Here is a 26,013-nt window from a genome sequence, read left to right as displayed (position 1 = left end):
CAGTCCTATAAAAAGAAGTTTGATCTAATGGTTCCTCTTATTTTTCCCCTGTTGCTGGTTTGCTGAAAAGAGCAGTTGTGGGAGGATGCCTTTTGGATGTGGTACACTCTAAGACATGGACCTAGTTGAAAATACCAACTAATTTTTCCTCTTTGAAAATCAGATATGCTGTTGTGGCAAAATAATTCTCACTTTCAACCTTTCAAAGGCTGAAAAATACATTTAAGCAACCAAATGTTGATATATTTGTTTACCTATTGATTTGTGAAATTGGCGTGGTAATGGACTGCAATGTTACCTCTGACCCTCAGGATGTAAAAATTGAATGGGAAGCTCCCTGGAAACTGCCAGTTCAGCTTGCAGTGACATTCAAGGCCACGTGCTCTTGGGAGGGAGGGCAGTTTGCTGCTATGTACAATAGTCTTCAAATTGGTGCCAGCTGCACTGAGTTTATTAAACCCAAGTTCCCAAGAATGGCTGTGGAGGCAGGGCCAGAGTGATGCAGTGCACAGCAGGTCTGAAGGAGTCAGCTACCCTGCTTTAAGAAATCTTCCAGGCAAATTTCTAGGCTCATTTCCTGGAATATTTTACTGCAGCATGCCAGGCTAGAAGGCCCATTTATCAGAGCAATGGCACCTGATTTGCTTATGTGTGAAAGAATTGAGGGTTTAAGTCTGCTGGGCAGAGGAGCAGCCTTTGGGCTGCTAATTTAATGTGTGTGTGCCTGATACTTACCCTTACAGCAACATGAACAGCAAATAAAACCACCTCCAACAACAGAACCAAGACTCAGTTTATGTGCAAGGGCTGTGTCACTCAAAATGCAACTGCAGCCAAAACATTTGCAACAGTATATGCTATTTCTACTCTCTGCACCCTGGAAGAAGACAGTCCAGCACAGCAGAGCCCATGTCCCAACACTGTCAAGGGCAGCATGACACAGAAAAAGGATGCTGGGATGCACAAGTTTGTTTCTGCACTGTTCAACTCTTCCTTGGCCCCAGCCAGGAAATCTAAACCCACCAGACACCTGAGCTCCCTGTGCAGTGTAACATCCTGGGAAAAGCAACCTGGTGAACAGGCAGATGCCAGGAGCCAGCTGACAGGAAAAGCTAAGCACTGGGGGAGAAGGGGAAGGATCAGAAATCTCACCTCCAGCCAGCTGGAGTGCATTTCTGCTACAAGGAAACAGGCTCCAGCACTGTGCGATAAGAATGTGGAGACTGGAGCCTGGGGAGGGCTGCAGTAGAGGATGAGTCTGCTCTCACTCTATCCAAAACCACAAGCAACAGCCACGTTTCACAAGCCAAGCAGCTGAAACTCATACAAAATGTTTCTGGAGTAGATGCAGTGGGACCAAGTTCTGTACACACAAGAAGAAATATTGACAAAACCTGGCCATTTTGTGTCGTCTGGCTTGACAGCTCTCATGTTGCTTCAGATGGCTGAAATGTAAGTAGCTGAAACCTCAAGCTGTTAGATTGATATTTCAGGTTTTCTTTTCCAAGACAGTAATTTCAAAGAGCTGCTCCCAGACTCTAAACAGTTTCCTTCTGGAGCAGACAGCATTTAAAGTCAACATATAAAGTCTCTTTCCTACGCAGGCAAAATACAATGAAGAAAAAATTAGGAAACTGCTGCTAAAAAGAAGAGTTTGGGATATTTGTTAATACTGCTTAAAGGTACAAGATAACTGCTTGAACCTAATAACTTTTTGTTAAAAGAGAATTACCAGCACTGCGTGCAAGAGTGATGGTTACTCTAAAAGGCAGTTAAACATTTAAATGAGTGAATGGAAAGAAAAAAAAGAAGAGGATGCAAATAAACCAACATTTTGGACCTCCTAAAAGGTTTTGAACCTTTGAAAAAAGCATATAGCCAGTGTGCCTCTTTTAAGAATTGCTTTGAAATAACTGTATATTGATAACTTCCATGTGTGGACAACAATATTTTATAATTTCAACAGATACAGAAATAACTCTGAATGCTAGGACACATTGAAATGCTTCATCTCTTTTTCTCTTTGAAGCTACCACATCCAAGCCTAAGTTTTCATTTTAAGGAGCTGCTGTACCAACTTAGCAATCACATCAGATATTAAAAGCAGATGCTTGTTAGAGGCAAGAATCCCCTCAAAAAAAACCAAACAACCACCAAAAACCAAACCAAACAAACAGAACCCCAAAAACAAGCAAACAAAAAAAAACTAAAAAAAAAAACCCAACCCCAAAACAAAACCAATGACAGCAAACTATGCCCACTCCCAATCTGAGAGATATTTTTGTTGTTCCTGTCAGGACTGTAAACCCAACAAATACATTAAATACTTCAGGATTTTGAAGGATGTAGGGAACAGACCCAGTTGAAGTTGACCACATTTATAGATGCCAGATTTTCACCACTTAGCATGAGGCACGTATAAGGAGTGAGTAAGACCAAGGGGCCCAGTAGCTCGCATGGATCTCTTGGGCCTTCCTGCCGTCCTAACTCCCCTTCCAGGGGCTGCAGGTGCTAGACATTCTCTGGCTGAGCCCCACCACCAATCATTCATGCTGGGATTCAGCTGGATGCCCACCCTACCCCCACCTGCCCCACATCACAGGGATTTCCTCTCTGGGGAAAGTGCTGGAGGTGCAGTATCTTAAAGCCTCTATGGATCAAGAGGAATTATTTTAAGCTCATCTTCCTGATACTTTAATCTGACTTGTTGAAATTCTAATAAAAGGGATCTCCACTTCCAGACCAACGGCAAACACTTCAAAATGAAGATTTCACTATTATTAACAGAAGGAGGAACCCATTGCCCATACAGTGCCAGCAGTCAGTGCTCCACCCCTGTCCTGAGAATCTGGAAATCCTTCAGTGTCAGAACTGGAAGCCACAGAATAAAAGCCCTGATGTTTAGCTCACTAGAAATATTATAAAAATATCCTAGGGACCAAATAATGCTGCAAAGAAAAAATAAATAAATCAGAGTTGTTTTTAAGATAAATTCATACAGCAAATTCAAATTTGCCTCTGAGAGAAAATAACTCCTACTCTTAAAATCTTATTAACAGAAAGAAAACAGCACAAGAGGATTCTTCACTGATGTTTTAGGCCTTCCCATTTGTTTTCCACTAATGCAAGCATCATAAATAAGAAGACAACAACCATTATTATAATAGCTAGGAACACAAAGAAGGAATCAATCTGGAGCAGACAGCTTTTAGCAGTTTATCATGTGAAGTCTCTTAAGGAGATCTAGAAACAATCCAGTAGACCTTTCAGTTCATTTGCTCCTCTCTGCTCCCACACTTCTTGCGGACATGAACACAATTCAAATCCTTAGTAGGAGCCTTCTGAGCAGACTTTGTGCTCACACATCTTTTTAACAAACTGCAACAAAGCAACACCAAACTCTTTGAAACTCATTGTCAGCAACAGTGACCCCTGTATAGACAGGGGAAGTAATGTCAGAATTTCAGTTCAGAAGGCCACAGCCTGCAAGGCACAAAGGCATGGAAGGGAGTAAAGTAATGGTGAGTGCACAGCAACTGTAGAAGGTGGGGCAGGGATACTGGAGAACCTCAACTAGGGAGAAAAGCTCATTACATAACCAAGAATTAACTTAGGAGACCATATTTATGGAAGAGTAATAGTACTATGACAGTGCTTATCATTAAACCCTCTTCCCCAATTTGAGAAATTGACTCTCTGCATCAGAAATTCCAAGTTTGTACACATACACCTCTGAAAAAACAGACACACTTCAGTATTTACAATGTGTTTGATAGGACAACCACTTTATTACAAAGAACAAACAATGCTTCAAAATAAGACTAATCAACTTGTATTGTACAAAATGTCAATTTCCTTGTAGAGGTCATGAAGTAACAGGCTGTAAGATTAAGTTCACGTCAAATTCGCTATCCTGAAATAATCAGATAACAACAGTAATACTTACTACATCTTCAGAGTTTACGGCATGATCATGCGCTCTACTCCAAACTGCATTCAAAAGATATTGCTATAATTACTTTGGAAACACAAAGTGTAAGTTATTCTTCACTTCATTTCCACTTTCACAAGAATATTCTGAAGATGAAGTTGTAGCAGTGCCTGCCATAACAGGGACAACTGTTCTATGCTTACACAGTCACAACTTCCCTAAGAAGTTCAGTAAACCTAGACATTTCTACAATACCGATATAGTAATCTGCTAGATTTCAGCTTCTGTTGCATGTCCTTTAGCAGTATCTGAAATAAATGGATAACATGGAGTCTCAAAGAGCTGGTGTCAACAATCTTCTAAACTTTAAAATCAAACAATCAATATTTGTCTGATATCTAGTTGATAGGCAAACAAGTGGGATTTAGACATTATAAATACAGTTCTAAAAACAGACCAAAAAGTGTATTTTACAGTGTGTACCACAATTTCAGTGGACAAAAAAGAAAAAGTGACATCTTATGTCAAGTCAGCTGAAAAAAAGCACACTCACAAGGAACTTATACTTTCATCGAAAACGCCACAGTTTTACCCTTTGGTAGTCATGACACACCCACTGAAAAAAGAAATTGTGCAAAGCATGTGAAACCAAGTGCAAAAAAACTCCACCCAGACACACCCAACAGGTTTTATTCTTAAATAACAACTCTACAATCACAGCTATCAACCAACAAAATCAAAGCCACAAGTATTTTCTCTAAAGGCTTCTTTCACAGTACTAATAAGAAAAACCAAGTTCTATTCTTCTAGTAGACAGTTCATTTGTATGGTACTTTTGTTATCAGACAGTATTGGTAGTGAGATCCTACCTGACAAAATGGGCCATTAAAACACAAATATCTTAAAGCCAGTTAACTTCAGGAAAAGTCCTATACATTCATATTATAAACACTGTTTAAAGTGAAACTGGGATCTGTCATTGTCATAAAAACATGATTCTTCTCTGGAGTCAAACCACATGTGTTACTCCTGTGCCACAATTAACACTATTATAGCCATTTATGGTCCCTAGCACTTTCTTGATGCTATTGGAGCATGTGATGCATTGCGATAATTAAGGCTGTACCAGCACTTCATTATAACCCTGATTCTCAGGGCAGCCAACACTTGGCTGTTATATCTGCTCTGGGAGACTTGAGCTGCTAAATCTCTACTATTTTAGTGATACTTCTCCCACCAAACCAGGCACATAATTGATTTTAGTTTATATATTTACAAATGTTCTTAAGACAAATTTTACTGGAAGAGGCAAGAAATTCTACCTTGATGTATAATATTTTGGCATTTGGGGCAAAATTAAAGTGCAAAGTATAAACTTCATTGCACAGTAAATAATTTAGATTTTATTTTAAAATAAATCTTATTTAGGTGCCTCAATCTATTCACCTAGTGACCTTGTCCAACTCAGCTTTGGTAAACATAGTTTTATATACAGATACATAAATAGCATTTAAAATGTTTACCTTTATTTTACTACTGTGAACAATTTTTCTCTTTTCCCATAGGAATGGATCAACCTATTCCTAGAAGTAATGCTTGTTGATTTTATCAGCTAGCTAGTTAATGTAAAATGATGCATAGTAAAAGGGAGATACTGAACTTGATTGGTAGAATATATTGGTAAAGCAAACAAGCACTTAAGATTAACTGGAATAAATATGTTGAAAGTTGCCATATAATGTGTGCAAAATTGCTTACCATGTATTCTAAACTTTGGTTAAAATTTTCACATTGAAGTTTTACAGAAACATTATGGAAGCAACACAAGTGATTACTAACACAGGAATGAGGTAAGTTATTATTAGTGCAAAAAGCAAGCATATGCTAAAAGCAAAGCATATGGATTAAAAAAAAAACAACTCATGGATGTTTTAATACAAGACCAGAAAGGTCTCTTGTAAACACTGGTATTTACAAGTTTAAGATTTGTACAGCTACAAAATGATAATTTTAAGTAATAGTAGTGCATTTACAATGAATTTATGTTTTTTGTAATAAGGGCAATGGGTAAGTTTATCTTTTTCCTTTTAAATTTTCAGGGGATATTTTTCAAGATTAAGATATTTGTTACAAAGAGTAGAAAAAATCATTTCTTTACAAAAAAAGTATATATTAAAATATTTATACATTTTAAGTTACTATATAATAACTGGAAATTTTTGCCTTGTACTCAGGCACCAGAATGAAGAATGTGATATAGGGAATGGAAACCAAACAGAATTTGCTCATATCCCAAATCTTATGAATTATCTATGCAAGATCTGTAGCAATCCCGGGGACTCTACCTCAAACACTACTACTTGTGCCAATTCTTTTATTCATTTTTGATTTGAAACTCTGTGTTCTTTACATTTTTACTTATCACTACCGAAAAGAGCTGCTGGACAGAGAGCAATCCTCCACCCCACCATCTTGGATATATTTTCTATACTATACTCATACCTGAGCAGGGTTCTACAACATCGATGTGTCAAACGTAAAAAAGGTTATATATTTTTAAGATAAAAACAATGCAAAAATAAAATATTTGTAGCATTTACAAATAGTACAGGAGTTACATTAAACACTACATTCAAAAATTGAGATTTATTAAGTCATTTCTACTTGGAGCCTGATGTTTTCATATCTGCAAAGCAAAGGAGACATTGTTAAATGTTTCATAATTTCACATGGTGTACACACTCAAACATTTTCAAACAAACACTATTTCAGAGTTGTAGGATATAGATAATGGTCAAAACCCCTGCCAAATGAAGTGTTAAAACAGCACTGAAATACTGAACATCACAGAAGACAACTTCTTCATTGTTACTCCCCATCTTAGAAAAGGACATATTAGAAACCAAGCAGTGGAGCATTCAACAGGTGGGTCCCAGCCCAGCAGCTGAGATCAGCTACCCCCCCACCACAGTTCCTTGCTGCCCAAGGGGATGGGCACTCTGCCCTTTCTACCTTCCTTTGTGCCCACAGTACCTCTTACTGAGCAAAGCCAGCTCCCAACAAAGCTAAGCCAGAAGGAGCAGGATGAGAAACTGGCAAAACTTGAGACCCCATATTGGCTTACTTATAAGGCAGGCCAAAACTGACCACGCTAACACTAATTTTAGTTTCAGTGGATCCATTCCCATCCCCAAATCATCATGAACCTGTACAAATTCAAGCCCAGGGACAAGTTGACAAAACCTTTTCTGGCTGTAACACAGATTTTAAAGTGTATATGCATCACAAAAATGCACCTGATATCACCTGATGGAATTTTTTTTCCATTCAGGAAGGTGAAAAGACTGAAAAAAACCCTGATAACACTGTATGTCATCTACACGATGCACATAACTGGATTGCTTCTTATTAGACTGAAAAACTTCTGAGCTGAAGTGAATTATACAGAATTATTCAGAAGCAACATCTAGAATTGCACAAAACTCCCATAAGGAACAAACGAACATTTCAAGCAGTTCACATGCAGTGCTGTGTTGGTTCTGGAAGAAATGCACAGCTCCTGCTCCACTCAAATGCTGTGCGTGACAGTGACTTTACCTTGGAGCCACCGAACCTGCGTGGCTGGGCCGTAGCCTCTCTCATTCTTGGCTGAAATCCTGAACACTATGGCAGGCCGGGAGGTGTAATCCACGTGGGCATTGGAAAGCTGGGCAGCAGTCACTATGCAAGATGTTTTAAGACCACAGTATATCCTCATAAATACAAGTTGACTTGGATTTTCCTGTAGTTGCGTGGAACGGATGGCTAAGTAGGCAGAATATTCTAAAATATTTCCAGAGGGTGAAGCAGGAGGCTCCCAAGAAAGATGAATACAGTCTACACTCTGAAGAAAGAGAGAAACATATGATAGTATATAGCTAACCATAAATATCTAAACAATGCAAAAAACCCCCAAATTCTAAAGATTATGTGAAAATTCTAACCTATCATCACCACTCTGGAGATAAGATGTCTTTTGTTTTTTTTTTAAGAAGTGTGGTAAACCCCTATAGATTTAATGATCCAAGACTAGAAAATCATGGGGAAACTATAATTAGCTCTTAAAAGAATTCTTTTTAGCAAATTTCTTAAAGAAATATTGAGCTGAGTTAACTAAGTAAGCTTTGGACACTATTTTGTATGACAATTTTAACTTAAAAATAAAACTAACTATAACTAAGAGCTCTGAGATTACACTGGTGACGAGAATTTCACACATCAGAACCAGAATCAGAATTACCTCTATTTCTCACCTTGGTGATTTTGACTGTTGAAGGAGCTCCAGGAAAACCTGGAATGCATGTCTTGAATTCACTGATCTTACTGAAAGGCCCAACACCACAGCCATTAATTGCAGCAACTCTGAATCTGTACACTGTGCCTGGAAACAGATCTTGTTTCTTAAGTAATCTGTAGTCTGGTACATCTGCACCTTCCATCTGAAAATAAAGCAACATTTTTGGTAATTTTTCAAATATTATAAACACAATTAGCCTAAAAAGTGTTAAGCTGAGATTAATAAAGTTTAATTGAAACTGAAATCTATTTAATACTGCTGTACTTACATCAGAATTTATGAAAAGGTTTTGACTGACACAGTATTTCACATCAAAAGAGCTGATGTAATATGCAAAGTAAGACTACATGTCTAGACCAAACGATATCCCATTTTTTCAGTCATTTAAATTAAACTGTGCCTTGTGGTTATTTTTACTCAGGAAAGTTAAAACAAAGTAGCATTTACAACTACATAAGTTATGATTTAATTAAAATAATTTTCCGTCCTAAAAAATATTTTTATTTCAAAAGCAGTTATTTCTAACATTAGGAGCTGCAGTACAATTTGTAGGTAATCAAAATGTTTTTAAGGAAATACCCAGTAAGTTAGTAACAAACAGCTTTCTGAAACATTATGTGCTACCATACTTCCATTATTAAAATATGCATTGATGCATCACTGATCCTTACAGTGGAACCATTTTCCTACTGAATAATGTAAAAGAACCACAATTAATGTAAACACTGTACAATGTACTGTGCTCTTTAAAACTAAGACATAGAATATTTATAGTGAAGTGCTTGCAAAGGAAGGATTCCGGTTTTTTTTGTTTCTGTCTCAAGAAGACACAATTTTTGTTTCTAGTTAATGAGGACATCACTAATTTACACTTTTACTGTCAAAACTGTTACACTTTTGTGAGTTTCACACTCATAATTTTCATGTATCCACTTACATGTACCAAATAGTAAGTTAAAAAGATCTAATAGAAAAACCACTACAGTTCCAGATCTACTTTTTTTAAACAGTCTAGCCTATGTCTTACTAGTATCTTTAAAATTTTTATGCAAAGATTCTGGGAATAGAGAAGAAACTGAAACATTTCAATGCTGGACTGAAATAACATATTAAGAAATTGTGGGGGTTTTAGTTTTTAAGAATTTTACTGGCTTGAAAATTTATAAGTTTAAAATTGTTTTCTAAGGCAAGAAATAAAAAAAGAACAAGCAATAGCAAAATAAGATATTTTGTATTATCATACATAAATAACAAAAGAAATTAATCTAGTTTAGGAAATAGTAAAAAAAAGGTGAGAAAAATACATGAAGAAATACTGGTCATAAAATACAACTCCTACAAGCACCAGATTCTGCTGCAGTATTAGAAAATCCCATATTTTGTTGTGAACTATATAAGCAACAAATTCTGAAACAGGTATATGCAAGTTATATCAGAGAAGCAGCAGCTACCTTGCTATTGATGTTCAGTGTTTCCTCTGGCAGCAAGTAGAACTGGCTCACCACAGCACTGTTGTTCTTAAAAATTCCCACATCATACCACTGGCGGTCCCTGGTTTTCACCGGTGCTGGCAGCCTCTGGGGAGCTCTCTAGTATTTGAAGAACACATCATGTAGATTACCCACACTTCAATGCCATGGAAAAAAATGTCAAGGCTCTAGTATATGTAAGAGACAACCCCCTTTTATACCAGTATTACTTTCTTATACTTCAAATGAATATGCATGTATTATTAAAATACTGTGCAAAACCAACTGGTTCTTATACATTTACTCAGACACAGTCTATCATTTAAAAAGTAACAGCTGGGATGTCGCATCTGATATTCTGAATGGGGCAGGGAAGAAGCTTAAATCTGTAGAACTAGGTGTCTGTAGCAGCATGTAGTTGAGAGAAGGTCTTGACTTTCTCTCAGAGGTCAAGTTTCCCAAGGTGGTCCAACATCAGCAGCTCCCCCTAGGGCTCAGCTGTAGCTCAGCCCCACACGTGCTCTTTCTCAGGCACTGCGGAACTCACCTAACCTGAGAACAGCCCTCTGCTGTGGCATGGGGCCGTGGGGATGGAGGGCATGCAAACTGCTCCTGACTGACCCAGTAAGACAAACTGGTTTTCTTGCTGGTCTCCAGACACCAGGGAGAGCACTTGCACAGTCAGGTGCCCAGCACAGACAGGCCATGATCCTGCTAGCATGGAAGTGGGGCAGGAGCTGCAGCTGCTCTTGGCAAAAGCACCGCCCCCCCCCCTTTGGTAGCAGCTGCTTCTCCCCATCCTTAGTTCCTCGCTTTTGGTGGCAACAGTGGCACCTTTGGTGGCAACAGTGGCAACTTGTGTATTAAGTTGTAAGCAGGTGAAATAGGAAGCATTTACTTTTTCAGGCAGTATTTACAGCTTGCATAGTCAGTCCCCATCTCCTCTAGGGAAAAACATCAAGATGTCAGTTCAGTTACGTTTCAAATCTATAGACTCAGCAGCTAACACTAGTCTGATTTAATACATACTTCATTCTAAATTCAGTTGTGCATACAGGAAAAGTTTTTATATTTGCACATCATGCAGCAGAGACCATTCCACTGTGCCAGTTGATGAAAACAATTCAACAGCTGAAACATGAACTTGGATCTCCTCCCAACTACACAACTGCTACTTAGATTCATATCTAACCCACAAAATGCAATTAGTTTTACAACAGAAATGTTTACCCCTGTATTATTCACTCCAAGCTCAAAATAAACACTGCTTTTCTTTCAAAAATATAATTAAAGGAAACCAGAAGAGCCCTTACAACTAATCAACAGAACAATAGGTAAAGCAATTTGATAATACTTTTTCAGACTTACAGAAGAGTGTGAATCATTTCTCTGTCCAGTACTGACCCTTGTTGAAGGCGTGACATAAGCAGTTTCAGCAGCTAAAAACAAAACATGAAATCTTAAAAACATAAGCAATAGAAAAAATTTAATACAAAACCCACAGAGTATGAAAGCTGACCTCAATAGCCATTTACAAATATTTGTTGCACAAGAATGTCTCAGACTTCTTTTGCATGCAGTTCTATTTATAACACAAACTAATTTTGGCTTCTATCAAATTTACAGAACAATTCTGAAAGTCTGGCACTGGAGGTGCTACAGATAATACAAACAGAAGGCAGGACTCAGAAAATCGTAAAAAGTGACAGCATTATGAAATCGATATAAAATATTTGTGAACAAATAATCTAAATACCAGATTGAAGCACATACTGGGGACATTGTATGAATAGTCTAAGTGTGAATTCTTAATTTGATTGCATTTTTTCTGGCATCGATACAGCTTGAATTCTGAACATAAGCAGTTAAACTGTAAACAACCCTAACAAATGGGAGCAGAGCATTCATTAAATTTAAAATGGAATCTTTAAAGAAAAGATTAGGCACATGAGTAACACATGGGAGTGTTAGTATTCTATACTTGTGTTCCTGGGTTCTGCTCTTAAATTACAATACTGCTTGGTAAAAATCACACAACATCAATATGAGAATACAGTTCTTTAGTTAGCACTCAATAACAAGCACTGCCTGTGGATATTTATCAAAAACAAAACTTGAAAAACTACCCGTTTATGTTCTGCATTGCTGCTTATTTTGGTTATTTCCAGCAGACTGTGAAGAGGCCAGCACATTAGACCAGCAGTGAGCTGGCCACATTTATTAGAGATGGTCAGGTGCTTAAAGTCAAAATCATCCAAGGTTACCATTTTAGTCTTTTGCTGACTAAACAGAACAAGCACTAAATGAAAATAAATGTGCAATGAGCAGCAAAACAGGCTACCACTGATATTTAGAAAATGGACCTCTGCATAAATGAAGATTTGTCACTTAAAGGAAACAGGGTGATTTACAAATGCATAGAAGGAAAATCCTGATTTTAAAAGATGTATAAATCCAGGCTGCACAAGGTCTTCAATGCCCAAAGCCCTATCTACATCCCAGATACTATTCAAGACAGGAATCCCACCACACTATAGGAACCCTGATGGCCTTAGAAATATATGGCTCAAAATACAGTATGTGAAACACATTTCAAACCTTCAGATTTTGAATTGAATGTTGTTAGTGAAGTTTCATCTTTAACAACTGCCCCATTTGTACTTGATGATTCAGTTTTAACAGCCTGCTGGGTTACCATAGTTTGTGTGCTGGAGACAGTACTGGATACAGAAGCATCAGGATTTACACTTTGTTTGTCCAAGTCATGTAATTCAGCTACATTTGCTGATGTCTGAGCACCTTAAAAAAGAAGAAAACATTAGCGAGAATTCAATATTGATAACACACCAAATCTCAACTTGATCTAAAGGATTTAGTTTCATATAAAGCCTGAGTTTAGCTCAAAATTAGGTTAGAACAGATCTGATTATATTGATTGCTAATGCTTCCTTTAGGTTTATAAATTAACAGGAGTCTGTCTCCACAGTCATAAATAGGTGCATGTTAACAGTTATTTTAAATTTGCTGTTTTTTATGTATTTGGTCACAAAAAAAGTTAATTTGGGGAAAAAAACCCTACTAAAATAAAGCATCCACACAAATCAGTATCACAGATTTCTAAAAATCAATTTAAGATTAACCTCTGTAGAAATCTGTTTCTCACTTAGCAATCAGAACCAACATTTCCTCATTTAATTAAATTACACTGTAAAGAAAATAAAAATCCAACTACCTATAAAATACATTGAGATCAAATATAAACAGATCAGGTGATTAAGCCTGGATTCACTACACTGAACTTAAAGCACTTCAGTGACATGCATAAATCAGAGCCTTGCCATCTTTTACTTCCTCTACAGTCAGAGACAAACATGCTTGTCTCTACACTGCCTGAAATTTTGCATCAGCCAATAGCTAAAAGAGACACAGTGTTGGAGTTTGGAGTTACTATCACCATAATGTTGTAAAATGTCATCTGTCCCTTTTTACTTGATGCTAAAAATGGCTATTTATGTTTAGACAGATTGTCCATCATAATATTGAATATATTGAGAATTTCCTGTACCTTGCAACACTTCAAACAAGTTAAGATTTCAATTTTCTTTGTATCTTCTAAAAAACTATGTTCAGTAATAACTAACACAAGTTGGGTTTCTAAACTACAAAGGACTCATAAATAATTTTAAACTACAAAACAGAAACAATCTTATTTTATATTTTTGAGATGAATTTTAACTCTCACTTTTTTTTTCCTCTATTTTTTTTCTTATAGTCATCTTACTTGAAGAAGTACAAACAGGCAAAAGAGAAGGGGCATTTGATTCTTTGAATCCTGTAGCATCTGTGTGGTTTTTCATAGTCTCCTGTGTAACCTTGTTTTCAGGTGCTGCAACCTTTTCTTTTCCTTCTACTTTTGAACTGGATGAAAGGGCAACTTGGACCTAACCAAAACAACACATTTGTTAATGTTACAATGCAAAGTTCGGAAATTTCAACTGCAAACATGGCATGAAAATGCTTGCTCATAAACAACAATATAAACTCCTCCAATAATTCCTTCTAGTACTTTAAATTAGACCAAGAAATCAATCTCTCAATTCTTATCTTAGTCATTATAAAACAAAGACTCAAACACTGAGTTGACTTGGAAGACTCACACTAAATTATATCATTACATGGCATTTCATTGCTGTGTATATTTAGTCTACTGGGGGGACTTTGGGCAATGGGGAAAATCACAATTATAGAGGCTTTCAACCTTCGCTTTCCTGACATGTACTTGAGATATTTCTACTCTTAGTGAAATTTATTGTGTTTCTACATGTGTTTTCTCCAGGAATACATTATGGATCCCATACAGATCTCAGACTTTACACAACTAAGAAATGGTCCAAAGTTCTAAAAATGAGATCCTTTAGCCAGAGTTTGTCCTCACTATTTCTGTTAAATTGGTGGAACGGAGGAACATATATATAACTGCACACCACAGATAATAACTAGATTTAACTTGCTGTAGGAACTTACAAATAAGCAGACTAGCATAAAACTAAACTAGCCTAACAAAGAAGGAATATGCCTTATTCTTTTTGCTTCCCACATTAATGTCACCAGCATTCTGAGAATGAATAGTATTCCTGTTGGTGTCAGACTCAGAGTCGGCACTGTGGAAGACAATACAGTTGCAATTCCCTCCTGCATTAACAAGAAGAGGTCTTGAAAGATTGTATCTCAATCATAAAAGCAAGAAGTATGTAAGAAAACAGACAACTACTGCAGCAGGTGTCTTTCTTTTTGTTTTGTTTGCCAAGACTGAAAAAGTATGCAGGGAGTTTTGAAACTGAGAAATGTTCTGGCAGTTCACTACCTTGCCACACTGTTTTGACACTGAAGCATTTTCCAGCTTATACTTACATTATTAGGAATGAGATTATTTGTTTGGCTGGGATGATCCACCTTCATTTCTGCATAAGGGATGCTAGGCACTGATTGTGGACTCTGATGGAGAGAACAGCCACCTTGCAGATAAACAAAAGCAAATTCCCATCAGTTCTGCAAAACTTAATATTATGATGGTTTTAACATATTTCAGTAAGAAAAAGGGAGGCCAAAGTTGCCTGAAGGAAAACCTTATTGTAAGTCTGAAATGAAACTGTATGGCTAAATAGTCAGATAAAATCCCTTCCACACTGTTTCCTTTCTCAACTTGTGCCTAGCATTCTACAAATATCTTCGTAATTCAGATAGCTGGCCAAAACCAACAGAAACAAGTGAAAGGGGAGTTTGCCATAATTATGATGCAGGCATTTGGAGAATAACCAAAGAAACAGGGTCTCTCTCTCACAGAATGGTTCTTTATAAAACGAACTCATATTTATTACTTATGCAACCCTCCAGTCTGCCTGCGCACAAGATTAGTGTAATGTCATCTGACTGCTACCTTGTGAATTCAGCACTGATGTCTCAGGAATGCCAGTACCAGGAGTTCCAGCCACCAGTGGCACTGGTGAGTCAGCATGTAATTGAAGAAGATATCCTTCAACTGTAGGTACTTCATCCCACTTCAATTGAAAAGAGTTGGTTGTAGCTCTGATCAGCTGTACCTGTGATGGTGCTAGAGGTCTCTCTACAGGAAACCAATAAAACACAGATGGCATGTTAGAAATTGCCTTCCCCTACCAGTTTATTAAATAGTTGCATATTGCAAGTAAAATCAGTTGCTCCTTTTTCACTGATGTACAATATATACGAACATATATTCAACAAGAAACCACTGTCAAAGGGGGCAAGTCAAGACAGAGAATTACAAAGTGTCTTTGTAGCTGCCAGTAGGCCTTTAAGTTGTAGCTACATCACTGTAGGGATTACAGAGACAGCAGATCCTTGTGTTTTCCTGAAATGCTGCAGGTAGCTCTTTGGCTCCTAAAGCTTTACATATTCCTCTAATTCACAAATAATTCCTCTTCCTTTTTGCTTGCTCTGTGTAGCTGAAGTGAGCTTTTACTCTAAATTCTTCTGCACAGGCTGTAACCTGGACATGACTAGCCAACGGCTTGGTCCTCTCACGTGCCTCTATGCCTGACCAGGCTGCAGTCCCAAGTACACCCCTCCTCTGCTATTTTTCATTTTCTGAGGGAAAAATGAAACAGGAAAAAAAAAGTTCTATTCTAATTCCCTCTCTCCTGACTCAGTGTCCTGCTATCAATGCAGCTACTGAGTGATTAGTCTCCAGAATTCCCTTCATCCCTAGGAACAATTTGGTCCTTTCTTAGATTGAAGAGTATCTTTTTGCAGTCCAAGAGATGAGGAAACAGCAGCAGCAGCAATGATCCCGAGAGATGGGATTTGGTGAAAAAAGTAAGTAGTAGCAGAAAAGATCACTAAAAAGAGGCCAGGAACCCTGAGATTAGGCAAAACAGCCTTTAGCATCTTGTATCAACTGACTATGGCATGCAGTGTAGAATTTAGCACATATTTTTTTTCAGAGGCTTTAAACAAGCCTTCCTAATTTTTTTTTATTTTAAGTAATAGCCTTTAAACAACCAGCAGTAAAGCATGATTTAAAAACAAATTTTAAAATGTAAATACTCTTAAAGTTTGCTCATCAGTCATGCAAGCTTTCCATATGTTAATAAAACACAGAACATAGTACAAGTCTCTTATTTATTTCTGACTCACCAGTATCAAGGTACCAAAGATCTTTGCAGCAAACTTGATTGTTCCAAGCTTTTCTGTAACCATCTCTACCACTCCAGATATACAGACGAGTGCCAATAGTTACAGCACAGTGTCCTGCTCTTGGCCCTGGTAACAAGTTACTTTTGTCCTCCTGGCAATCTGAGATCAGACCTATCCATTCTGTGGTATCTAGTAAATGAAACTCAAAGCATTTAGTTTCTAGATGTTCTCCAAAACAAGAAATAAAGATGTTAACACTTAACTGCTCAGAAAAAAAATGAAAATAAATCACCTCTCTTTTTTATAGACAGCTGCATTTAAAATGGAAATATTATGAAGAGAAGGTCACTTTCCAATTAGTGTGCAAGATAAAATCAATTCATACAGGCTGAATTCTGACCTCTGGTTATCTCTCTCAGGCAAATAGATCAGAAGTTGAGAATTCAGGGATAGTACTAACATGCTTAGAAAAACCTCATTTCAGAATCTGTCTCCTGTGTTCTTCTATAAATGAAGGAGTATTTACATTACTTAGCATTAAAGTTGTATTAACAAAGATTTGTAAAAGCAAACCTGCTAAATCTTCAAAGAAAAATAATAATTAAAATATTTATTTTCAAGTAATGTGCAAAAAATTGGCAACTTTTTTAGTCAGCCAGGATTACAACTATGTATCCTAAACTTTTCTCAACATCTTCAAAATAGTTACTCTACTCTGTTAAGAAAATATTAATTCAAAATACCCACTTCCAGAAAGGCAGAAACACTAACCCAAATTAAGGTAAGAAAAGGAACCGGTGCATTTCCATTCACCATCAGGAGCAGAAATTTCACCTCCTGCTGACTGTGGAACCCATCCACCAAAAACATACATTCTGAAATACAGAAAAAGAGTGAAGAGAGAAAAAGAAAATAAAAGAAACACCAATTAACAGCTAGATGTGCTGCATGTGCTCTTTCAAACTAGGACAAAAAGGAAAATTTCCAGTGTGTTACCATTCTCGTTCACAGCAAATTTTATTTATATCTACTGTCTTTATGAAGTACTGTTGTGGACATCTACCTCCTGAAATTTCTGAGTAAGCTGACTGATTGAAAAACCCAACCACACAAAAAAGTCCCAGAAACTTCTCAAACAACTTTCTAGAAACAGCAGTTAATACTGTAACGTTTAGCAAACCATCAAACTGCTAATGTTCTCCAAAAATACCACACGTAAACAGAATTTCTACAATCCTTTACTGCAGAGCCCTTAGTAAGTCAGGCTAAAATAAGATGACTGGCATCATATTAAATTTTGATATAATTCAGATACTAAAATTTAAAAATACAATGCAGGCTACAAACTACTGACATTTTAAGTAAATAATAAAAAGCTAAGCTGTTGGATCAGAAGATATAAAGCTTTCATACTTCTTTACTTCCTTGCCTCTTTCTCCTCATGCCAGCTTGTAAATTGATACAAAACGGACTGAAACCCATGTTTTAAAATCCATTTTATCAATGCTACCTGCCAAAACAAACCATATTGGCAAGAAGCAGAGTAATGAGGGACAGACTGCAGAAAAAGTGGGGAATAGTTTTGCCTGGAACTAGTTTTACTCTTTGAGAAATTTTTTTGTATAGCTACCTAATCTGTGTCACACACATAGCGGCACTGAAGCTTACTCCTGACAGAGCTCAAGCCCAGCTGAGGCTGCCCCAGAATGCACAAAGGTGCTCCAAGAAGCCCAGAAAGCTGCTGGTGGCTTGGGCAGATTGTCCTGCTGGATGGAAACACTGATGGATTGCTACCCTTGAGTTAATAGTGGAACTGAAACAGCAGAAGAAAACTATTCTACAGGGCTGATGTTTATACTGAGTATACAGTAGTGGATAAGCATCATCATTCCCCTACTAGGTGTACCTTTCTAGAGTTGAGCTTTTAACAACAGACATACTTGTTTCCTATTACATTGGCCGTATGGAGACTGCGAGGAAGTGGTACTGTCCCTTTGGTTTCTGGTCTTGACCAGGTCATGGTTTCTAAAAGAAAGAGAATAAAATTCTCAAAAAAAAAAAAAAATCTTGTTGCTACATATTTCACTACCTGGATTTTAGGAGGGAACCTACCTCTAATACTCAGCAAAGCTAAATTTCACCTTCTTAAGATGGCTATTTTTAGAAAAAGGGTGCAATAACAAGCACTTGGAAACTTCTTTTTAAAAAAACACGGGAAATACTGACAAACTAAGTGTTTATCAAAAACATAAATTATGGTTTCATTATGGTTATTCAACTTGGTTTCTTTAGAGTGTTTTAAAGACTATGGTAACTGTGTCATGTAGTACTCATAATCAGTGAGGATAATATATGCAAAAAATCTATTTAATTCCAAATATTACAAAAGGTTAACACTATGGTGTCAGTCTCAATAATATCTGCACCACAGCCTGCCATTAACCATTCTATACTGTAATTTTTCCCCTCAGCCAGTAAGCACTGACTTCTGCTGGCAAACCAACTCACCTATGTCAAGTTCCCAGAGATCATTAAGCCGACAGCCGCACATGCCTCCAAAAATATACATCTTCGGGCTTCCCACATCTTTTCTGCAGTACACTATGGCTGTGTGAGATTCTCGGGGAGATGGCAAGATTCCTTTGGTTACAGGAATACTCCAGCCGACCACACCAGACCCATGTTGCAGCTCCAATTCATAGAAATCATTTAAATATCTAGAGTATTATTGTCAAAGTATGAAAAACTCACTTATAAGCATGACATCAAGTGCACTTTAAACCCTGACCACTTCCAGGTATTACAAACTTCTGTCTTGGGAGGGTGCAGAGTTCTAAACTCAAAACATTTGATGCATTGTGGGCAGTACCAAAACTGAATTCAAAATGGATTTTAAAAAAAATGAACAGTTATAACTTGTTGCCTCTGAGAAAACATGCTCTCTTATTTGATACACTGTATTACATAAAAGAAACATGAAAACAACATTTATTGCAAAAATTGCTACATATGGACACACAATAAACTGCAAAGCAGGGGGAAATACATGACAAGAGGTATTAGAAATTTCTGCAACTCTTAAAGCAATGAAGGTGAAAAGAAGCTGTTGTTTTCTTGTGTCTTCAGGCTGGCCAATACACAATTAGCTATTTGTTGCTGAATCTATTAGCAAGTTGTTTTTAGATAATGGTCTTTGAATCTTGGCATTCACACCAGATACCTTTTGTTTACTGAGCTTGAAATTGCCAGTTTATAGCTCAGTGGATATAAGTGCTCTGAGCTGCAGGTGAATGTCGATATAAAACTTCAGCATTATAGCACAGTTTCTTACAATAATAGCAACTTCAGCTGTTATAGTAAAAAATTTCCAGATGAATTTATAACTGTTTTTCACAACAATACAGAAGAAACATCCATCTAAGTCCCTGATGACTCATGAGACTCTGCTGATTGAGGTAATTCTAACAAACAAGCCATTCTTAGAAACATCACCCAAAATACCAGGAGAAATACAAAAGCCTACTCAGGTTGCCCTACAAAAGTGTCAGAGCTATCACTCAGTGTTCCATATTGTGGGATCAGCAAAAGGAATACTTAACCTTCTTCGCATGTAACCCCTTCACTGCACAAATAATCCAACTTTGAGCACCTGGTGTGCAGGACAGCCTGCCTAGAATGTTCCTTTTCAAAGCTGTCAAAACAAGTAATTTGTTTTTAAAGCCTTTAAATTCAAAGACAAATCAGCATACCTGGGAACATTATTATTTGAATCTTCACTTTCATTTGCCAGGCCACCAAATAAATAGCACTTGTTACCGTACAAAGAAAAGCTGTGGCCAAGCCGAGGACAAGGTGGTGATCCATTTGAAGGAGCTTGAGGTTTTACTTTTTTCCAGAGCCATCGACTTGCCTTGAAGACAAAAAAAAATATTTTAAAATAATTTCATTGATAGTCTCTCATAACAAAGAGAATTCATATAATATTAACACTTATGTATTTTCTGAATTATTTTAAGGGAATGCTGAGCTTTTCTTAGGACATTCATTAAAAGGGATATGTAAGAGCTAACCTTAATAAAATATTGAATATATTATACTTTATTTAGACTAGATGAAAGTCTCTATTTCAAAGTTATTTAGAATAAACTTTAGATTCTTAAGATGGAAAAAATCTTCCAAAGAGCAAAGATCATCTAACTTTCCTCTGCAGTTGGTAAAATAAAATGCGTTTCTTCATAAACAGATAAAATAGTAGTCCTGAAAATCAAAACATACTCATACATTTCCTACCTGCAATTCATATAAATCATTGCTGTATCTTCCATATTCAACCATTCCTCCAAAAACTAGTATTCTGGTACCATCACAAACAAATCCATGTGCTGCACAGCCTGGAGGAATATCTCCCCTAACAGCAGGAAGGAACCATTGATTCGTAACTATAGTAGGAAATAAAAAGCCAAAACCCAGAAAAATAGATTAGAAAAACATTTAAAACACTGAAACATGTATAACTACGGTTATTTGCTTCACACTAAGTTTTAAATTAATTCTTATTTTCTTTAATAACAAGAAAAGCAAACACCTCTATCAAACCAGTGTTACCTAGTATATGAATGAGCCCATGAGGTCACTGTAACTAAGTCAGTCACTTGCCAAGAATAGAGGCTAATGAGGAACACAACTGCAGTTCCACACAAAAGAGATAACCACACTAACTCAGAGGGAGCTAGCTCTAGAAACAGAATTATTAGAGCTACAGCAGCATGGCACGGTGCCTGGACTTAATAGCCCTATTCAAAAACTAATTACACTGTTCTGAGACTCATTTTAATATCCACAGAGTGGGAGAGGAGAGGCACAGAGTCGAGAAAAAGCAATTGAGACTGTCTGATCCAGCAGCAGCATAGTGGTGCCTAAACTGTTCTGAAATTTAAGAATTACAGGGGACAATGTCTTCTTTTTCCTACACATTTTATGAGCACAAAGAGGAGAAGTAGGAAATTAGAAGCTTCCAGTGAACGTTGCTGCAGGGGATTAAGATGCTCTCAGTGTGTGCCAGCTCCTCAAAAATCATCACATGCACAGCAAGGGCCATGGATGATATCCCACACTCGGGCAGTTCAGGTCATAACCCTGCATCTTAACCCCAGAACAAAAAATGTCAGTTTGGGCCAAGCACTCATCCAGAAACTGGAGCAACTAAGTCATGATGCTTTTTGTCACTGCTGCAAAGGGGAAACACCTTAAGCAGAAAGTCTGGGAAGAAAAAAAACAAGTCATTATAAGACTTACTCAAAAGGCACTCGTCAGAACCTCTGTTCTGATGGCATAACTATGTTAAGAGTTTTCTTTGGATTACTTGTCAGAACAGAAAGGTTAAGAGATTTTTTTCGTTCTCCCGTCAGAAATCTGATTCAAGCATAGTATATCTTGAAGGTATCCAGAAAAAATCTGCCTGGAAAAACCTCAAGCAGCCAACACTGTCTGACTGAGAAGCACAGATCAGTCACTGAACTCCCCCGTCTCGGCCCAAGCCCTGAAATTACACACAAGTTTTCCAGCCTCATCCAGCATTCAGTACAGTAACTATTTGGGCATCTGATCTTTCACAAATAAAATCGGTCTTGGGCAGCTTCCTGTTTGGAACGGCTCCCGATGCCAACACGTTCACTTTTCCAAACAAGATTCCCATTCCAGGGCATTCGGCTCTCGTGAGCTGCCGCCACCAGAGGGAAGGAGGGGGATCCGGACACTCGTAGGGACTAATCCCGCCTGCCGCCATTCAGCCGCGACCTGCCAGGAAAGAGAGACTCCGCATCCCTGAGCGACGGCCGGGGACAGCAGAGCAGCCGCGATCCTCCTGGTCGCTTTTCCCCAAGCAAGGAGCACCAACCCCGCAGCGCCAGCCAGGACGCAGCACTACCCCACGGAAGACCCCTGGCCCAGGCATATTTTCCGCCCCGCCATTTCGGCTCCGGGCAGCTCCTCAGCCCGGCCGCCGCCCCCTCGGCCAGGCCCCCCGCGGGCAGTGCCGGGGGACGGCGGGAAGCCTTGGGGGGGGAGCCCCGGCGCCGTGCAGAGCTCGGTGCCACCTGTGGTCGCAGATGGGACAGCTCCGCCGCTGTCTCCCCCGCGGCGGGGCCCCGCCCCGCGCACCCGTGTTGTAGACGTGCAGCTCGTCGGCGATGCCCTCGTTGCCGCCGCCGAAGATGATGAGCAACTCTCGGATGGCGACCGCGCGGTGCCCGTGGCGGGAGCGTGGCACCGGCCCCGTGAAGGAGGACACCCGCCTCCAGTTCAGCCCGGCGGCGGCCGCCGCCATCTCAGTGTCGTTCCCACAACGCACTGCGCGGCTGGGGCAGCCCGCCGGGGAAGGGGGAGTGCTGACGTGAGGGTGGCGGGTCCGTGTCCCGCCCCCGCCGCGGCCCCGGCTCGGCACGGCCCCCTCCGCTCCTGCGGCGCCTCCGGGCCCGGCCGTGCTCCGGCGGGAGCCCTGTGATGGGGCCCCATGCCTGCAGCGTACGCCGCCCGAGGGGCTCTCGGGCACCACGGGGGCGGTGTGGACTCCTCTGCTTGGGGTACCCCCTTTGCCGCCAAGCCCTCAGAAACGTTTTCTTTTTTATTTATTTATTTATTTTTAACTGGCTAGTGGTAGGCGAGGCAATGCTGCTTCTTGCGAGGTGTGCGGCGAGAAAGAAATGAGTTCCTGTTTAAACACCGAAGGTTGAGATTAGCAACCGAGGTTTTGGTTCTACAGCTAGCAGTGGGTGATCTGAGTGAATTCGAAGGTCTCGTTCTGCAGGAGAGAAGCTGCTCTTTCCTGTGTGAGGGGAGTGTTTTATAAGAATATAAACGTATGATGCTGAGGGGAATCCAAAGAAGGTGTATCTGGTGCTAAAAGTCTCTTCTCATTGTTCAGTTCTACGCAGTAAATGATGATGCTGAGATATGTAATTGAGGTTGGACATTAGGAGGAATTTCCTCATGGAAAGAGTGATTAGACATTAGAATGGGCTGCCCAGGGATGTGGTGGAGGTGTTTGAGGAAGAACTGGATGTGGAACTTACTGCCATGGTCTAGTTGACAAGGTGGTGCTTGGTTGTAGTTTGGACTTGATGGTTTCAGAATGCTTTTCCAACCTGTTTCTGTGATTCTGTGAAGGTGTTACTGCATTGCCAGCAATCCAGAGGGTTCTGCCACGTGAAGCAGCCATTCCCAGTTCTGCAGGCTCATATGACTGCTGCTTAGATCTGTTCAGATTCACATAGAAAGGAAGGGAAGGTGAAAAAAACATGGGTGGATTTTGGTGAACATGAGCTTAATACAACTTAAATAGCACAACAAAATACTAATAGTTGTGGCCATCTGCACAAAGCATATATCTGTATGTATAACTCTTCATTTAATTTTTGTTCAAGCAGAAGATAGAGTCATGTACAAAATCAGACATAGATAATACAGTTTGGGCATGTTTGAAGCACATAGTTGAAATCCCACATTTTTGGCTCCTGCAAATCGAGCAATTGTCATTTAAAACAGTTAAGATTTTTAAGACCTTTATTGACTACTACTCATAAATCTGGCACTGCCTCATGATAAAAATACAAAAAATAGTTTAGAGTTGAAGATGTTTGTTGTTATTCCTTTCAGTAGTCATGAAATTCTTGTTACAAAACAGTGGTTTATCATTTAGAAAGTTCATTCCTAGAAGAGAGAGAATTCAAATAAAAGAAGTGCTGTAGAAAGCAAACTGCAAAAGCATTCCAGAAGAGCTTAGGACAGGATATCACCATGTGCTGGTTACCTTGATCCAAGATCCTTTTGAATCTAAATCAAACCTGTGGATTAAATGCTAAAAGATTAGGAAATGGGATGATTCAAGTCAAAATGCATGTTTAGAGTTGACTTTTTCAAGTTTCCCTTAGCTTTTAACTCTCAAGAACTCTGCCAACAGTTGGCTGTGGCTGTCCTGCGGTCACGGAGCATTGGAATGCTGGCTAGCAAGCTCCCTGTGACCGGAGGGACACACAAGAGAGGCTGCCCCTGAGCTTCTACCAAGGCCTTTCAGGTGGCAGTGGGTGTAGCGACACTGCAACAGGATACCACTAGGATCCCAAGGTAAAGAGACGAAGGAGAGGACACTCGTATGCAGTCCAATGAAGCTTTATTCAGAGGATGGGTCAGGGAGGAGTGATAAGGGAATAGTGGTCCGGCTAGAGTTTTTAAAGGAGGCTACTTTAGGGGGTGGGAGCATCACTTAACCAATGCGAGAACACCTGGGGAGGAGCATGGGATCTAACAAGATCAATGGGATTAACATGGGGGAGGGGAGAAGCCTCTAGGACAAATCAACAGTTAGAACCAGGGTAATTGACATTGAACATTCGGGAACAAAAGGGGTGGATCTAGGTTGATGGACTGTCTCTGTCCCTCTGGGAGTCTCTCAGGAACCCTTGGCCAGTCCCGAGTAGGCAGACACCAGGGGTGTGCGGGGGGGGGGCAGCCCCGACACGGCTGACAGCGGGGAGACACTCTCCTGTGTCCTGAGGGTACTGAGGGCACCTAGGCTAGTCGCCTTTGCAGCAGAAGAGACACTAGAGACATCAGTAAAGGGCTGACTCTTAGCAGGGGTTAATCCAAGGTTTCATTCAGGGGCTCTGGGGAGCTCCTGCACCTTAGGGGGCCTCCTGCTGAGAGCCCCGGGACATGTGCCAAGGTTACATTTAAAGGGAGGTGGAAACCGAAAGTAGATAACATTTTACTAACCAAAAAGTGACCCTAAGGGATGGATATTGGGGGATAGACATTTAGGACAGCAAAAAGGGCAAGGCTTGGGGGGCTGACCCCTAGCCTCTGGCTAATCACTTGCCGTCCTGGACTGAAGCTTCTAGATGGAAGGGATGGGATGCTGAGTGATTGACAGCCAGGGTGGGGGTTTGGGGATGATCTCAGCAAGGAAGAGGGATTACACAGGTAAAGGGAAGTGGGTACAGTCTGGGATAAACCATTTGGGAAAAATATGGGGATACAAAAACAAAACTACTTCAAAGTATTACAAAGTATAAAAACACACTACAATGGACAAGGGAAGGGGATAGCGCAACTTGGATTGACAGGTCCATACAAGGGAAGGAAGGGAGGAGCAGGGAAACAGGCATGTTAAGGGGCAACTAAGTGGCAGGAAAATTTAGGGGTAAACAACTGGGAAAAATCATTATGAGGGGATGAAACGGGGGTACAAGGATCAAACCATTTTTCTTAATTAACATTGAACACTAACTGTTGCAATTGAAATAACTATAGAACTCATAAAACACACTGCCACATTTGGCTTTCTGTTAGACTTTGGCATGTTGTAGTCTGGCTCTGGCACACTAGTTTTCTGTTCACATTTACCATAAATAATGACTAAAAACATAACTTGCAGCTAGATTTTGGAAGTGACTTCTGGAAGGGGTTGTTTCCTTCTCTTTCCCCCAGCCCTTTAAGACTTTTTGTCTTATGGGATTTGTTTGCAATCTGCTAGCTGAATCTCGGAGGCAAGTTTGCGAGATCTGGGGCTGTATCATCACTCTGCACATCTGGAAGTGGTTTATGTG

The 26,013-nt window shown here is 39.3% G+C and overlaps 1 protein-coding gene across 3 annotated transcripts; it reads right to left on the bottom strand.

Annotated features, from left to right (window-relative positions):
- Positions 1-3,757: 3,757 nt before the first annotated feature.
- HCFC2 (host cell factor C2) lies at positions 3,758-22,736 on the bottom strand. 3 transcript variants are annotated; one of them, XM_066549735.1, is made up of 16 exons: positions 22,571-22,736; positions 20,702-20,850; positions 20,161-20,321; positions 18,920-19,128; positions 18,352-18,436; positions 17,183-17,286; positions 16,412-16,600; positions 15,174-15,359; positions 14,648-14,751; positions 13,479-13,677; positions 12,335-12,535; positions 11,105-11,175; positions 9,719-9,856; positions 8,224-8,409; positions 7,529-7,814; positions 3,758-6,617 (listed from the first exon to the last, which is right to left on the bottom strand). In XM_066549735.1, exons 1-16 carry the CDS (start codon positions 22,734-22,736, stop codon positions 6,592-6,594), a joined length of 2,460 nt encoding a protein of 819 aa, XP_066405832.1. In that variant the 3' UTR covers positions 3,758-6,591. The 3 variants fall into 3 exon arrangements, with proteins under 3 accessions (XP_066405832.1, XP_066405831.1, XP_066405833.1); XM_066549734.1 differs by having other exon boundaries at positions 3,758-7,814; XM_066549736.1 differs by having other exon boundaries at positions 3,758-7,814; positions 13,518-13,677.
- Between the last annotated feature and the right edge of the window lie 3,277 nt (positions 22,737-26,013).

Source organism: Molothrus aeneus, chromosome 5, assembly GCF_037042795.1.
Source record: "Molothrus aeneus isolate 106 chromosome 5, BPBGC_Maene_1.0, whole genome shotgun sequence".
NCBI classification, from domain to species: Eukaryota; Metazoa; Chordata; class Aves; order Passeriformes; family Icteridae; genus Molothrus; species Molothrus aeneus.
The sequence above is the reverse complement of the archived record's forward strand: the minus strand, read 5'-3'. Positions and strand labels throughout refer to the sequence as shown.

What these genes read in the sequence shown, in the direction of transcription:
- HCFC2 (XM_066549734.1), bottom strand. Translation starts at nt 22,736, where the DNA reads ATGGCGGCGGCCGCCGCCGGGCTGAACTGGAGGCGGGTGTCCTCCTTC. An exon ending in GCCAATGTAATAGGAAACAA is followed by an intron (nt 17,287 to 18,351) that starts GTATGTCTGTTG and finishes TCTGTATTTCAG; the next exon opens with AATGTATGTTTTTGGTGGAT. An exon ending in GAAATGATTCACACTCTTCT is followed by an intron (nt 9,857 to 11,104) that starts GTAAGTCTGAAA and finishes TTCAAATACTAG; the next exon opens with AGAGCTCCCCAGAGGCTGCC.